Source organism: Nymphaea colorata, chromosome 5, assembly GCF_008831285.2.
Source record: "Nymphaea colorata isolate Beijing-Zhang1983 chromosome 5, ASM883128v2, whole genome shotgun sequence".
Lineage (NCBI taxonomy): Eukaryota > Viridiplantae > Streptophyta > Magnoliopsida > Nymphaeales > Nymphaeaceae > Nymphaea > Nymphaea colorata.
The window spans coordinates 18,351,505-18,368,644 of NC_045142.1; the positions used below are offsets into that span (position 1 = coordinate 18,351,505).

The 17,140-nt window shown below is 41.4% G+C and overlaps 1 protein-coding gene and 1 pseudogene across 1 annotated transcript; one reads left to right on the plus strand and one right to left on the minus strand.

Annotated features, from left to right (window-relative positions):
* The first annotated feature begins 607 nt into the window (after positions 1-607).
* On the plus strand, positions 608-4,535 carry LOC116255227 (translocase of chloroplast 159, chloroplastic-like; annotated as a pseudogene).
* A 223-nt stretch (positions 4,536-4,758) lies between these two features.
* LOC116254943 (GTP-binding protein OBGC, chloroplastic) lies at positions 4,759-16,408 on the minus strand. Its single transcript, XM_031630613.2, has 6 exons — positions 15,368-16,408; positions 14,384-14,657; positions 7,090-7,381; positions 6,359-6,518; positions 6,048-6,156; positions 4,759-5,275 (listed from the first exon to the last, which is right to left on the minus strand). The coding sequence occupies exons 1-6, from the start codon at positions 16,375-16,377 to the stop codon at positions 5,180-5,182; spliced, it is 1,941 nt and encodes a 646-aa protein (XP_031486473.1). The 5' UTR covers positions 16,378-16,408; the 3' UTR covers positions 4,759-5,179.
* Between the last annotated feature and the right edge of the window lie 732 nt (positions 16,409-17,140).

Below are 17,140 nucleotides of genomic sequence, written 5' to 3' on the forward strand. Positions count from 1 at the left end.
TATATATATATTAAACCATCTCTCATGCTTTCCTATATACTTCTCGTGCTATCAGCGTGTGAAATCTGTATTTTCTAAGTGAAGGTCAGCTTCGACCATCTGCAGAGAAATAAGAACAATGGTCATGGAAAAGAGGTGAGACAGAAATTTTAAATTTTTAAGCATAAATTTGCAGCATCGTTAAATTCATTTAAACAGTTGAAAAAAATTCAAAACCCAATTTCTAAAATTCAAACGCTGGTGAAAGATAGTTTACTTTTTATAACATAAATTTCGAGGGATTTAAACGGGTTAGTTTCAATAAGTGCTTTAAAAAATCATAGCTGGATGAATTGGTACTAACAGAAAACCAGGAAAAAAAATCAAAATCCTAGAATCGTATCCAGGCTCAATTACATCCTTATTCATGAGATTGTCCAAATAATAACTTGGACTGACAATCATCAGTTATGAGCTTTAAATTTTAAAATTCTCTAAGCAGTTCTTTTGAGTTGGGATCAGGACAATTTAAAATAGTCAAGTTTTTAACTTATAATTTGGCAGTGACAACCAATGTTCAAAATCACAGAGATGATGAACGGCAGTGCCTCATTAAGAAACATTAAGGATGAAGTTTTTTGACGGTGGGCAGGGAAAATCTGATTTTATAAGTGACCCAATTGCTGAAACCCTTGGTTCTTTTGGCACGAGCTCTCTGGAGGTAGAGGATAATGGCGGGAAGTTGGGATCAATAGAGACCAAAGTGGCTGGTGGCACCAGGGTAATTGCAGAACTTGGTCGTGAATAAGTAGATTCGTCCATTATCTGCGTAGATGTTGCTGGAGTTGATGGAGATGAGGTTCGTAGCATAGAGGAGATGAAACGAACTGTACCTTTTAGTAGAGAGTTTGACAAAGAGGCTGCGGCAACAAGTCAACATGTGAAGTACTCACCTTCCATGGATACCATTATGGTTGAGGCTTCCGTGAGCGGTGTGGTTGGTGAGCCGGTGTATGAAGAACCTTTCATGACGTTAGGCTCCAAGGGTTCTACTGTTGCCAAGAGGGAAGACCCCAACGGTGCTGCCTCGTGTATAAACGTCGGTTTTGGCAAAGAGACTGTTGTTTTAGATGAGGCCCTGATGGAGGGAATGGTTGAAGCTGGTTCAAGTGATGATGGTTCAACGTGCTTGGTGATTGAACCAGAGTTGGAACCGGTTTCTGAGGCAATAGATGCTGCTGACTGGGAGTTCCAAACCAGTTCCTATGTTGGGATGTGTGGGAACGATACTGAAGTTGATGGTTCTGATCCAACGGGCCGATTGCAAGACAACCAGTTAACACCCCGAACTAGTTCACAGGGGCCAAATGATTCCGAAATTAGAAACAAGCAAGAGCTGGATAGAGCTGGATGCTGATGATGGATCAATTGCTACAGGTGACAACAGTGACGATGTGAATTTCGTCAGGGAGTTGGAGAATTTCGTGAAGTTCTCCAGAAACTCTGACGTCAGATTTGCTGAGAACGGGTCTACCGCATCTCACATCATTGAGGCAGCAGATAGTGAAGAAGAAGAAGAATATGGTGATGATGATTAAAGTGTTGTTTGATTCAGCTACCCTGACTGCTTTGTTGAAGGCCGCGAGCAATGTTAATGCCAGATCCACCTCTCAAAACCCTGCCGGTTTGGGATCATCAGTTCCGGCATTAGGTCTGTCTGCACCTCGCAGAATTAGTAGTGCGGGTAATTTTGCTTCTTCAGCCACGAGAGAATCAGAAACAGAGAACATGGATGATGAAGAGAAGAAGCTTCATGACAAGATAAACATGATCAGGATGAATTTTTTGCGCCTTGTCTACAGATTAGGACAGTCACTCGACGAGTCGGCTGTTGCTCAGGTTCTTTACAGGTTAGCTCTTGCTGAAGGAACGAGGAATAGTAAAACTACTAGACTCTTCAGCCTAGACACCGCTTTCCAAACTGCAAAAAAGCTAGAAGAAGATGGCAAAGAGGAGATCGACTTCTCCTGCACTATTTTGGTCATTGGAAGGACTGGAGTTGGCAAGAGTGCAACCATCAATTCTATATTTGGTGAAGACAAAGTTCCAACCGATGCCTTTCAGCCAGCTACAAGTATGGTGCGAGTGATCACTGGCATTGTGGATGGTGTGAAACTTCGAGTGATTGATACTCCAGGATTAAGACCTTCAGTTATGGAACAGCGTACCAACAGGGAATTTCTTTCGTCGGTGAAGAAATTCATGAAGAAATTCCCACCAGATATTATCTTTTATGTCGATCAGATGGACACCTGTTCACGTGACACCAATAGTCTTCCATTGTTAGAGTCGATCACCTCTAAGCTTGGGACATCCATATGGTTCAATGTCACCGTGGCTCTCACTCATGCATCTTCTGCACCACCAGAAGGTCCCAGCGGCTCTCCACTTCCTTATGAAACATTGGTTTCACATAGGTCGCAAGCCGTTCAGAATTCCATCCGGCAGGCAGCTGGAGATATGCGTCTCATGAATCAGGTGGTGCTTGTTGAGAACCACCCATCATGCAGACGGAATCAACGCGGCCACCAGGTGCTGCCCAATGGGCAGAGTTGGCAGCCGCGGTTGCTCCTGTTATGCTACTCTTCTAAGATATTAACAGAAGTAAATTCTCTACTGAGACCGCAAGATCCTGCCATCACAAAACTCTTGTTCGGTGGTCATCGTTATCGTTCAGTACCGGTTCCATTTCTGCTGTCCTCATTGTTGCAGTCAAGATCCCATCCTAGTCTTGCCTCTGCAGATCATGAGGAAGCGTACTTTGAGATGGAGGAAGAGTTGCCTGAAGCTGATACTGACGAAGAAGAATATGATCAGCTTCCACCATTCAAACCTTTGGGAAAATCTCAGATAGCTAAGCTGCGCAAGGAACAGAGGAAGGCCTATTTCCAGGAGTATGACTATCGAGTGAAACTATTCCAGAAGAAGCAATTGAAGGAGGAATTGAGCCAGAGGAGAGAAGCCGAGAAGCCCTCTGGTTCGTGCCCAAGAAGTAGATCAGATGAATCTGATCCCGAGAATGGGGACCCCCCTCTATTCAAGTCCCACTTCCCGACATGCTATCCCCATCTACATTTGATGGGGATAAGCTATTATGCTAACAAAATTATATATTTGCATGTATTTGATTGTTGATATATATATATAATCCACCTTATATACCATGCATTTAAACACTCCCTAGTTTATATGTGGCGTAGGTTCTTATTGGAACTCTAAATCCAAAACGCAAACTGATTTTCTTTGTTCATTTACAATTGATTGCATGGAAAAGCTAGTTTGGGTTTCACAAATTGAGTTTCTTTGGCCAAAATAAAACAGTACACCATGGTTTGAAACGTATATACGTGTGCATCATAACATATTTAAAACAATTTCATTTGCACAAATTTTGCAAGAATAACTATTTATGGTTTATGTTCTTGATACAATATAAGTCATTCATTTCGTTTCTATATATATATATATATATATATATATATATATATATATATATATATATATATATATCTTATTTTTTGAGTTGAAAGTTATTTTGGAATCTGAATGATTTTATGCTACACTTTTTAACATCAATGCCACTACCCATATGAATTAGATTGAAGAGGCATCAATAACGCACCACTCAACTCGATGCAAAGCACATTTAAGCGTGAGAACATAATTTTTTTTTCAAAGTTTTCGTCTTTGTCATTGTTTTACAGTTTAGCTTGTAGTCACGATGTCGCATTTGAGATTATGTTGAAAAAGTGGGTTCGAAATATGAAACAAAGTCTTCCTAAAACTCAAGGGTTTGCTTTGATATATACAGCCCACTTGAAGGAGCATGTGAAAGATACATTCGTCAGCGGTTTCTGTTCTCAACCTTGACGAGGTGCCAAAAATGTAACATCTTGCTTTGAAAAGTTTAGTTTATATTTAAAATTATGAAAAAACATTGTTAAGTGATTGGTTGTAAACTGAAACTACTAGGGGATGAATTGTGTTATGCTAAATGGATAGCTCGAACCCTATGTTAGATTGGGTTGAGTCATTACAATGGTATCAAAGTCAATTCAACACTTGGACCTCCAGTCCCTCATGAACATATGCATGTTCCTTAAAGGGAGTGGATCCCTACGTCCCACTTTGAAACTGCTAAAGGCAGGTTGAATTCCACTAGACCAGGAGCACAAGCCCTAGGCTGAATAGGTACAAGGAAAATCAAACCCTTCTTTCTTTTGTACATCTTTGTCAACGTCCCTTTGCCATGGTATACTATTAGAGTTTCTGCCCTTACCCTGGTACTATATGTAGCCAGGCATTAACCGTGTTCTCCTGAACGCAGGAGCTTATTTGGGGCCTTCGTAGACATAGATCAATATTGCAAACTACGTATTGCTTTTCCAAGTATGCTCATCATATGCACCGCAACGTTCAACATTGCCTTGTGTGTGGAGATTGAGGCTCTCAGGGGGTTGAACTCTCTACATGGTACCGGAGTCCATAGCGTCTGAAGGCTAAGCTCAATCAGGTCGTCCTCATCTCAATTTAGGATCTCAAGGTACCCTTGCCTCTGTCTTGCTTCAAGAAGTTACACCCAAATTTACATCACTTTAGACTGTTATGAAAATAAAATCTGTAGAACAGATCGTGTTGGTAACAAAGACTCTCATGAGTGGTTTCTTTTATGCAGACATACGCACAGAGAGAGAGAGAGAGAGAGAGAAGACGCTGGTGTTGGTCTAGTTCCCCAAATTTCCTCCTGCAAAAGAATAATTCAGTCCCCTTCAGGGGTAGAAGAAACATGCATAAATGGCACCCATGAAGGCCACCTTACGGACCAGTGCTAAATTACAGACTCTGCAGGTATATAGAACTCAATGGTGTGCCGGCCAGTGAACTATATACCATGTTATGAATTTAATACGGCCATAAATTTATTTCTATCTATGGATACAACAAGTACGGGTGACCATGCATAAATATTCTTGCTCGTGCATCTGACGCTGAGATGTGATCAGTACACCCGTAAGATCATCATTCTACATATTTCTGCACGTGGTGTCTTGCGATCAAATGCTGATGACGCAACCAGCCGAAGAAAAAGTATAGTAAGCAGGCATTTGTTGTAGATGCTTTAGTTCTTGCTCATGTGCGACTATTTTCGCTGGGGCGATCTGATCGATTCTGTTGATTCTGTTTTTTTATTTGCAGCGCCGACCTTGCCACCAGAATCATGCCACACCATTTCCATCTAATGCACGGAAAAAGACCATCAGTGTCCACTACAAAAGTGAGGAAAACCTACCGTGGTACTTGATCAAGCTGCTCCAAACTTGAGAGAGAGAAAATGAGTAATAGGTGTCCATATTATTCTCAATGATAAAAAAAACTTGTCGGTCCGTAGGCAGCAAGGACATAAAAAGCCTGATCCAGCTCAAAATACCTTCAAGAAAATGAACTCGAAGATCCTAGTGAACTTTTAAGTTGAACAACAATTGAAAATGCACGATATATTACAAACACTTCTGAATCTTTGATAGTCGCTGGGTCATGGGTAAAGGTTTTCATTCAGGTCGGCTCTTAGACAGACCCTTCTATTGGTAGTAAATATAAACAAGCAGGGTGGGACAGGGGGTTTATCAGATGTCATTGAGTTGTATTCCCTCTGGGGGGATTACCCTAATATGGGATCAGGGTTGTGTGTGAGTTATAGGGTTTCTTTGTGTTAAAGTTGTGTCAGGGTAGCAGACAGCTGCCAACTTTAAATTCACTTGTATTTCAAAAGGGAACTTGACCAAAGGTTTTTTTGTATGTAGATGTTTTACTCTTGGAATGGATAATGCATAGCTTGAATGTTGTGCACAAAGAGGCCTGCAACAATGAAGACGATGCCAAATAAGCAGTATTGCATTTAAATGCCACCAAACTTCTTAATCTGTTACCAATTAAAAATCTTGTCCACCTTTATGAATAAGTCTGCATTATGGTGATCTCAGATTGCGTAAACCATGGGTGTCACATACCTCACATACATTCACTGTGTCACCTTCCTTGACTCCTTGCTTGATGAGGGCTTTGTGAACACCACAGGCCTCCAACACATGCTGGAACCTTCTCATGGACTCTGCATACCTATACCAGTAAAAGGTTTCCGATGGTCAATTTCTTTTTCCCCCTTCTTGCATTCATAGACAAGAGGGGGGGAATCTATCGGCAGAAATTCAAGGTTTAAAACGGGTATTAACCACATGATGTACTCTCCTTGGCCAACCATTATAATCAATGGGGAAGAAGCATAATCAGTTACAAAAGCATGAGGAAGTACGAAGCTTACTGCCAATTAGTCATTTGGACAAAGCGTTTCAATCCAGCTCCAGTTACGTGCCATGTACTAGAACTGCTATCATAAAAGAGTTCAAATTCATCCATGGCAGCATTTCGTTGTCTAGTGATTGCATCTGCTACATGATTCAAGTTTACAGAATCTACAACACCTGCAACAATAGAGTACTTTTAATGCCTATGGTGGAAATTATATGGTCAAGAGGCCACAGAAAACAAGCAAAATTTGGACATGATGCTACGGATTTACAAAGGAAGAAAGTTCCATGATGAATGCGAGAATCAAGAGATCCAAATCAATCCAGTCAATCCACTATATACCCCTTCATATGACAAAGAGAATATTTAGATGGCCAGTCCTAGCAGTAGACCCGATCTATGAGATCACTTTTCAGAAGCCCAATGACTAGGTAAAATTTGCTCCTAGGATCAGGGTTGACCAAATCGAGGACATTAAACCTTCCAACCCAAGGCTGACATGAACTGCTCGTAAGATATTTATTCCTTCTCATGTACTTCAGCTTTAATTTGATTTGTTAATCATCATCCTTCTTCCAATGTACTCTTATGCCGGACCAAAGAAACTTCAAGAGCAATGGACAAATAATGACATGATTCGAAAATCTTATTGGTTTCTGACAAACATTACAAACCAGCATGAAATTCAGGGAATCAATTTCACAAGAACAATCATATTCAAAAGTGTTTTATACTTTATATTACCTTCAACCTCAGGACTCGATTGCCGTGCTTTCTTCAGGAGTTCATACGCTGCACAAATCACTTCATAACTGCCTTGCCTATTCATTGCACTCATGCAGAAAGGACGGATACCCCGAGCAAGCAAATCTTGTTCAAATGAAGCCCACCTCTCAGATGCCTCTGAAAGATCAATTTTGTTAAATGCAACGATAAAAGGTTTATCTGCAAGAGCAGGACTGAATAACTCTAACTCCAATCTTATAGCATCAAATTCGTAAGTTGGCTGCTCTGAAGTACCATCAATGACATGTACCTAGACCAGAAAAATAAAATAGGCGACACATCATTCCATTTTGTAGTACTGAAGGTTAACCTAGTAAATAGAAAAAACACATGTACATGAACTAAAAGCTGAAGACCAGTCACAATATCAAGGAGAGACAAGCGTCATGACATAATGGGTAAAAACTACTATTAAGGAGAACAACCATACATACAGAACTTTAAACTAACTGCCAAAACCAAAAACTGATCGAGGAAATTGATATTGACTTCCAATTATTCAGATCGGAAGCTATGTCACATAGGTACGAGTGCCGGTACTAATGCAGGTACGGGTATGGGTTCGGACTATTTTCAAAAAACTTGGTGCGGGGGTACGGCTGTGTGTGTGTGTATGTATTCAAAATAACACATTCATGACATGATTCAAAATTTACAGATTTTGAAAAAGATACTTGAACAAAATATTAAAACGCAGCTCTGTATGCATTTCCTAAGTGTAAGCGGTGTAAAGAAAAAAAACGAAAATCCTAAATTTTGGTTAGGAAAGCACTCAGTCAACTTTGGCCAAGTCCTAAATCAGACGGATACAGTCCCATGTATGTTGACCGTATCTGGTACTGTTTGACAAGTACCTGAGAAAGTACCAGTACCAGTACTGGTGTCGTACCGGACTGGTAGGGTATGCTACCTTCACAGCAGTACCCATGTAATAAAGCTAGGAAGCTCTCAAGATTATCATAGGATTTAAGAGATCCAGGTTCTGGTCATCCATATATTGAAGAATGCACATTAGGAATAATCAACAATAATAAAATTGTATCAATATACTGCGTCCACTGATAACTGAGAACCAATTCACATTTTCTCAGGAAAATAATGAAGGGATTGAGCTGAAACTGCATTTTCATGTTGTTGACGTGTTTTAATGTACGGGTCTGGGTCTGGACCCGGTCCAGTGTGTGCTCCTGTTTAGGCCTGTTGAGACTCTACTTGTATCTTGGTAACCCTAATTTTTGTGAGTGAATGAAATCTTAAGAGAGAGAGAGTCTGGTTGCTGGTGGGCACCAGTTCCTCCTCATCTGTGGTTTTTTCCCTTTTGTTGAGGGATTTTCCACGTTACATTGTGTTCATCGTATTCTTTTTCCTATTTTTCGTATTTCTATATGGTATCAGAGCCAACGAGTTTGGGAATTTTCTTTGCGGTCGTGAAGTTTCGGCCCTGACCTTCCCATCACTCGCTGCTCTTGTTCTGCCGCTGACGTTGCCGCCGCCGCCGCCACTGCCACTGCCACGCCGCCCGGCTGCATCGCCTGAGATCGTTGCCCTCTCCAGATTGACGTCAGAGATTGCTGTCGCCCAAAGCTGCCCTCTGCTCCTCCACCTGGTTCTGAGTTTCTTGTTTGTGCTCGTATTGGATCACCGTTTGAGTGGTGATCGTCTGCCGCCGTGAAGTTCCAATGGACACCATCGACTCTTGCCGGTTTGCTGTGCGAGCTCCTTCACCATCGACTTGTGGATGACCTACCAGCGGATTTGATCAAAGGAGAAACGATTTGAGGGCCGTTTGAAGATGATCGTGCCATATTCTGTATACTCAGTTTCAACAGGTCTCACTAAGCCTGTTTCTGTCCGAGCTTCAATCGAGGGCTCAATCGGCTTTAACTTTTGGGGGTTTTGATTCTGATCGCTTTCCAACAAACCAATCTGTCGAAGGGAAGTGGAATCGTGTCAATCGGTGCAGTATTGAGTGAGATTCGAGCTCAATAAGGTTGATCAGACACTTTTCTGCTTTACCGCCGACCAGTCCCTGTTTCTGATGACTTTTCCGGCGATCGGACCGTTGGATTTTGATGATTCCGGTGCCATTCAATTCTCAACATCCAGGTGATCCTCTCCACCAAGTTTGACGTCGATCGGACCACAGATGGCGTTTCTGGAGGCGACGAACGAAATCTGGCGGAAATCGACGACATCTTCCTGAAGCAGGCGATAGGCAACCTGCGACTTCAAGGCTCAACGTCCTGAGTGTAGACTGCTCGGATTCAGCCCAAATTTGGAGCGTCCACTCCTTGGCTCGTGCTCTTGCTGTGGTCCAAATTTCAGAATTTTTGGAGGTGTCTACGATTTTATACGATTTTTCTAGTGAAGCCCTCTCCGTCAGGCCTGAAGCTGAGTTGCGCCTGAGGACTTTCCCAACTGTCCCAGTGCTCTCACGCCTTGGATCATCAGCTACGTCATTTGGCTGTCATCTCCAGCGTCTGCAGCCTCTCTCATTCTACGCCACCAGCGTCGTTCAGGAAGAAATTTGGGTGTTCTATCGACGTGATGGCGGATTCTCGTATGGGCGAGTGAATCATCGACAGTGGTGCTACTCACCACATGACCGGCGATCCTAAGGTCTTTCATGGGTATAAGCTTTCATCAGGAAAGGAACGTGTTTCTCTTACCAATGGTTCATCTATCTCTGTGGCTGGGAAAGGGAGTCTCTCACTTTTGAACAAGTTCTTAGTCCACAATGCTCTACATGTTCCCCATCTTCCCTTGAACCTCTCGTGGGTTAGCAAGATCACGAAAGAGTTGAATTGCGAACTTATCTTTTCTGCTGATCATTGTGTTATGCAGGACTTGGTGACAGGGAAGAGGATTGGGATTGGTCTGGCTTCTGACGGGCTATATCGTTTACCTATGCGTGCTGCTCAGGCTCTTATGACGGCAGTTAGCCAAGCAACGAAGAATAAAGAGGACTCTCTTCAGTTGATTCTCCGGTGGCATGAGCGCCTTGGACACCTGCCTTTTGGACTTCTTAGACAGTTGTTTCCTGATTTGTGTTCCAGGTTAAACATGACCATGGTGTCCTGTGATGTTTGTCACCTGGCCAAACATGTTAGAGCTTCATACCCTTTGTCTAGCCATCGGTCTAATGAGGTATTTGCCATGATTCATTCTGATGTGTGGGGGCCTTCAGGGATTCCTTCTTGTCATGGTTTTCAGTATTTTATCACATTTATAGATGATTGTTCTCGTAACACGATTGTCTACTTGTTGAAAGACCGTAGTGAAGTTCTTACTGTCATAGAGACTTTCATTGCTTATGTGGAAACTCAATATGGAGCATCTGTTAAGACCTTTCGATCTGACAATGCTCGTGAGTATATGTGTCAGTCTGTTGATAGCTTCTTTCGAAAAAGGAGAATTGTTCATGAGACTTCCTGTAGTTATACTCCTCCTCAAAATGGAGTTGTTGAACGAAAGAATCGTCAGTTATTGAATATGACTCGGGCTCTTCTTTTTCAACGTCATGTTCCAAAAAGGTATTGGGAGGATGTTGTGTTGACCAGTGCGTATCTTATAAATCGTTTGCCTAGTCGTGTGTTGAATGGGCAAACGCCTCACTCTATGTTACCGGGGAGTCGTGAACCTTTCTCTCTTTCACCCAGAGTTTTTGGCTGTGTTTGCTTTATTCACAATCATAGCCCGCACATTAAAAAACTTGATCCAAGGTCTATTAAGGGCATATTTCTAGGTTATTCTCCCACTCAAAAATGGTACAAGTGTCGGGACCCTTCCACTGGTCGCGCCTATGTTAACAAAGATGTCACTTTCCTTGAACATGCTTCCTATTTTGGTGAGAATCCTCTTCAGGGGAAGAATTTTATGTCAAAGGAAGAGTATTCTCAGTAATACTCCAAGTCAGGAAATTCAGTTTACAGATTTTTTGGACTACAGGCGTGAATCTGTTGGTCCTTCTATTGAGGTGCTTGAACAGGAGAAAAATGGAGAGTGTTCTACTGGGGCAGAGGAATGCAATCGTCTGTTTGGGCAAGTTTACTCTAGGCGAAGAGTCTATACAAATAAGATGACAGGTGGTAAGAATTCTACTCCCAATCCAGTTAGTCCTTCCCTGGATGACCCAAGTCGTGCTCAGAAGCAACCTGTTGAAGAAGAGAGTCAGACTGTTGCTGCAAGTGAAGAGCTTCCCATCGCCCTGCGAAAGGGTGTCAGGTCATGTACTCAACATCCTATTGGTAACTTTGTTTAATATTCTAGATTGAGCAAGGAATACAAATGTTTTGTATCTTCTCTTTCTTTGGCTATGATTCCCAGGAATGTTGCTGAGGCTCAGAGTGATCTCAAGTGGACTTATGCAATGCAAGAAGAGATGGAAGCCCTGAGAAGAAACATGACATGGGAAGTTGTAAAGATTCCTGAGGCGGCTCACTTGGTTGGATCTAAGTGGGTCTACACCATCAAGTACAAACCAGATGGAAGTGTTGAAAGATACAAAGCTCGTCTTGTGGCCAAGGGGTTTAGTCAGAAATATGGGATTGATTACTCAGAGACATTTGCTCCTGTTGTGAAGATGAAAACTGTCAGAGTCATTATCTCCTTAGCTGTGATGAATGAGTGAAGATGTACCAACTTGATGTCAAGAACGTTTTTCTCAATGGAGACCTTGAAGAGGAAGTATATATGTGTATGCCTCCAGGATATGAAGAACCTAGAAAATGTTGCAAGCTAAAGAAAGTTTTATATGGGCTCAAGCAATCTCCTCGAGCATGGTTTGAACGACTTAGATTTATCATGAGACAATGTGGATACCATCAAGGGAATGGAGATCATACACTCTTTGTGAAGAGAAATGAGCAAAAGGTTACTATTTTGTTGGTATATGTTGATGATATGATTGTTACAGGTGATGATGAAAATGAAATAATTAAGTTAAAGAAACTGTTGGCGATCGAGTTTGATCTCAAGGACCTTGGTAAGTTGAAATATTTCCTTGGCATTGAAATTGCTAGGTCTGGGACTAGCCTCGTGCTAAATCAATGGAAGTACACTCTAGATTTGTTAAAGGAGACTGGGAAACTGGGGTGTAGACCAGCTTCTACTCCTCTAGATGCTGGCCATAAGCTAAGTCTTAGAGATGGGGAGCCTCTCTGTGAAGAGACCAAAAGAAGATATCAATGTCTTGTAGGGAAGTTGATTTATCTTACTCTCACTAGACCTGATATTACCTTTGCTGTGAATGTGATGAGTCAGTTCATGCATGCTCTCACGGATGCTCACTTGAAGGCTGTCGACAGAATCTTATGCTACTTGAAGAGGAATCCTGGCAAAGGTCTCCTGTATGTTAAGCAAGACGCTCTTGGGATTGAAGGTTACTCAGATGCAGACTGAGCATGCTGTATTGACATTAGGAGGTCCACCTCTGGCTATTGTATCTATTTGGGAGGGAATCTCATAGTGTGGAGGAGTAAGAGGCAAGACGTTTGTTCTCGTTCCAGTGCTGAAGCAGAATACAGAGTTGTTGCTATGGGAGTTTCTGAGCTTTTGTAGCTGAAAGTATTGTTGACTGATATTGGTATAGAAGTTGAAGAACCAATGAAGATGTATTATGATAACAAGTCAGCAATCAACTTGGCCAACAACCATGTGCTTCATGACAAAACAAAGCATGTCGAGATTGACCGGCATTTCATTCGAGAAAGAATTGATGCTAAAGAACTTGTACTTCCTTATATGAGATCTGAAGACCAAACTGCTGATGTCCTGACCAAAGCCTTGTCTTCAACTTCATCTGAGAGAAATGTATCCAAGTTGGGCATGTTTGATATGTATGCCCAACTTGAGGGGGAGTGTTGACGTGTTTTAATGTATGGGTCTGGGTCTGGACCCGATCCAGTGTGTGCTCCTATTTAGGCCTATTGAGACTCTACTTGTATCTTGGTAACCCTAATTTTTGTATCTTGGTAACCCTAATTTTTGAGAGTGAATGAAATCTTAAGAGAGAGAGAGTCTGGTTGCTAGTGGGCACCAGTTCCTCCTCATATGTGGTTTTTTCCCTCTTGTTGAGGGTTTTTCCACGTTACATCGTGTTCATCGTATTCTTGTTCCTATTTTTCGTGTTTCTACACATGTAATCCTTTTCATCATTAAATATTATAGTTTATAAACAAAGCCTAGCGTGAAAAGCACAGGATCGCACTACTTATCTTCATTGTTTAATTTATATGATAGTTAGAAAAAGGTGCCCTAGTTGTAAGATCTTAAGATTCTGAACACCGTTCCCTAGCATTCTCTATTATTTTATTTCTCTTCATAGCAAACCTGACTTAGTTTACGAGTCAATTAGAAAAAATAATTATCTTATACTCTTCGTCAAAGCTGTCATGGCTTAATATGCTAAGATTTCTCTAATTATAGGATCATAAGGCAACATCTCAAAAAGAGTTTCCCAGCAGAGGAAGAGGACGATTTACATTCATCTGAGTTCCAATTAAACGATCATCCAGAGGATTAGAAATGACCAACCACCACGCATTATATTAGTCAAATATTGACCTGTAGAGTAGACGACAAAAAGGGCCTCTGTTCCTAACTTCTTGCTGGAAAATGAACTGTACAGTTATTCAGTTAAGCTGGAAGAATTGCCCACCAGCTTCAGCCAGTCACAAATATATCATGACAAAGAACCAAAAAAGTGAAAAAAAAGGAAAACATCAACAAAATAAAAATATCATGATATTCTCACATTATTTTTGAGAGATTTTTCAAAAAATCATTTTTAAAATATTTTAGAATTTTGAGATTCTTTTAACATTTTAATAACTCTTATAAAATTTTATCAACGTTTTCAAGAAAATTGATTATAAAAACTTATAATTCCATAGTTTTTTCCATTATTCTTTGTATATTTTAAAATTTTTGAACTCGAAGAAAAATAAAAGTTTCCAATTAACAAATTTATAGTTCCATATTTTTTTCATTATTCTTTGTATGTTTTAAAATTTTTTGAACTCCAAGACAAAAACGTTCCAATTAATACCCAAGACATCAACAAAAACCAAGAGTATTTCTTATTATGTGTTCAGCTAACTACATATAGGACTCCTGCAAGGTGGAGAGACATAACAGACGCATGTTCTCCATCATATTAGATTAACTCAATCAATGGTTTGAAATCTATGGAAACAGATTATCATGGCAACTTGATTCATAAAGTGCAAGAAGAATCAAGATAAGTTCATACCAGCACAGAACACCGTTCAGAATGCCGCAAAAATTCATGGCCTAGACCATAGCCCAAGTGGGCACCTTCAAGCAAACCAGGGAGATCGGCAACCACCACTGTAGAATCATAATCAAAAGAAACTACACCCAGGTTTGGAAGTAAGGTTGTAAATGGATAGTTCGCAATGGCCGGTTGAGCAGCACTAATGGCACTGAGTAGAGTGCTCTTTCCAGCATTTGGGGCTCCTACTATCCCAACATCAGCCACCAGTTTCAGTTCCAAATCCAACCACCTAACCAAGAAAAAGAGTGGTATAAGTAGTTTGTCGTAGAAAAACATGTTTCTGAAGTTCAAAGGTATAGCCGTCTAGGTCAATGACTCGAAAAAGATTGATCATTTGACTAGTTGAATCATATCAAATAAAGGATAATTACATTCCAGGAAATATCGAAGCAATGTTCACTACATGCAACATTCACAAGGAAAAACAACATGGCATATAACGCAAATGAACAAACAGCTCTCACTTGAGAAGCCTGGTTTCAGGGGCCCAAGGTTTAAACTCACACTTCACATTAGACTCCGAAAGTTGTTGCTCTTCCATTCCCACAAAACTGACTGGTTTCAGGGGCCTACGGTTTAAACTCATACTTCACATTAGACTCCGAAAGTTGTTGCTCTTCCATTCCCGTAAAACTGATGCAACTAAAGGATAGGAAGAATTGCATTCCACAGTTTCAATCTCGGGCCTTGATAGAAAAGAGAAGTGCTTTAAATTAGAGTCATTAGACATTTAGACTACAGTTCCATAACACAGAAAGATACCACTAAGTCAGCCTTAGGAGGGCAAACTCGACCAACTTTATCCCCACATTTTTGCGCATCATGGCCATAATTTCTTGATTATCAAAAAGAGAGACTAAAAAATGAAGGGGAAAAAAAAATGGAACCACCACAATGTTAGTACTGAAGGGAAGGAATGAAGATGAAATGAAGGCTCACATTTCTGCACCTTCTTCTCCCTTCTCAGAAATTTTGGGAACTCTGTTTGTCCCTGACTTGAACGACGCATTGCCTCGCCCACCTCGCCCGCCTGGTAGAAGCAACGCTCGCTGGCCAGGATGCATCAATTCCAACAGCACCTCCCCTTCCCCCAGATCACTGCCTGCTTCTCTGACCACCGTTCCCGGTGCCACCTTAACCACGACATCTTCTCCTTTTGCTCCAGCCTGGTTTCGCCCTTGCCCATTACCCCCCTTCCCTGCCCGAAAATGAACAGCCTTGCGGAAAGGCAACAGAGAATTCATGGATCCGTCCACTTCCAAAAAGACATTCCCGCCCCGCCCACCGTCCCCTCCGGCCGGACCACCGAAGGGAACATACTTCTCTCGCCTGAAAGCCACCACCCCGTTCCCGCCATCACCCGCTTTCACGTAAATCTTCGCCCGGTCGAAGCACCTCATCACCGCAGGAACCCCTTTCTCCTTCTCCTCTATGCCTTCCCCGGATGAATCGTCTCTATCATCCCCATAATCCAAATAGACTCCAGCATCATCATCGTCCTCTTCCTCTTCGTCCTCATCATCAACTTCACCAATCTCCCCATCATCATCGTCAATTCGAAATCCTAGATCGTTCCAAAGCCGCTCTTCCTCATCAAATTCAGCCTCATTGGCGGTGCCAGAACCAGACGACTGGGCCATAGTACCGGACGTGCTTACCCCTTCAAATTCCGGGAGAACGGGAACCGTCGACAAATCGGCGAGCTTTATCTCACCGGGGACGGAGAATTCGGCAGTAAGGAAGTCGTCCCTCGGAGGAAGTACCGTCCAGGTAGTGGCCTCCTCGCCGGCGGATGGCCGGCGAGTAGAGGAGGACGGCGCCGCCGCTTCCTTCACCCTCGGGCGCGCCTTGAGCTTAGGTTTAGATTTTCGAGGAAGGCCCTTTGTGGGGTTCCTAGTCGAAGGGCGTGCCTGCGCAGAGACGAAGAAGCCGATGGCGAGCGAGGCCATTCCCTCCCAAGCTCAACCAGTGGATAACTTTCCCGCGCGCCCTTTATCTACAGCAGGCATCGAAAGATGTTTCTTACTGAAAATTATATAAATATTAATACAATTTAAGAAATTTTTGACAATGCTGAGGATATATTAGAAATTTCCTTCCAAAATATCAACCGTTAGCATGCGCTGCTGATATTCTACTTTTTGGCAGAAACAAGCATAATTTTGAAATAATAGCAGACTTGCTTCGTTTTCTAAACGTTTTCGGCTGGCCGCTCGAATTGAAGTGAAACAAACAATAGTAGGGGTGCGAAGGAAGATCTGAATGAAGAAGCAAATCTGTTAATATAATTTGTCCAAATATGAATTAATGTGTTTAGTTTCATTCAAGTTTGTTATCAACTATTCTAATTTTAAGTGTAAAAAAAAATATAATTTCGTTTCTGATAAAACCTTTTAAAACAATTTTTGGTTAACAATTAAACATCAATGTGCATTAAAAAATAAAAAATATATCATAAATATAATTATTTTTTTATTATTCAATGAATCTGCCCAATAGATTGAGGGCAAATTTATCAAACATTATTAAACTGTTGTTATTGCCAAACGGCCCTTATGAAATGTTTAGAAACAAAAACACTCTTAATATTTCATGAATATGTTCCAAATATTGGGATGTATTCATGGAGACATATTTATAATATATTAATAAGGTCTCCATATTACCAAACATCCAAAAAATATCACCAAAACAGACTCTTATGTTCTTTGT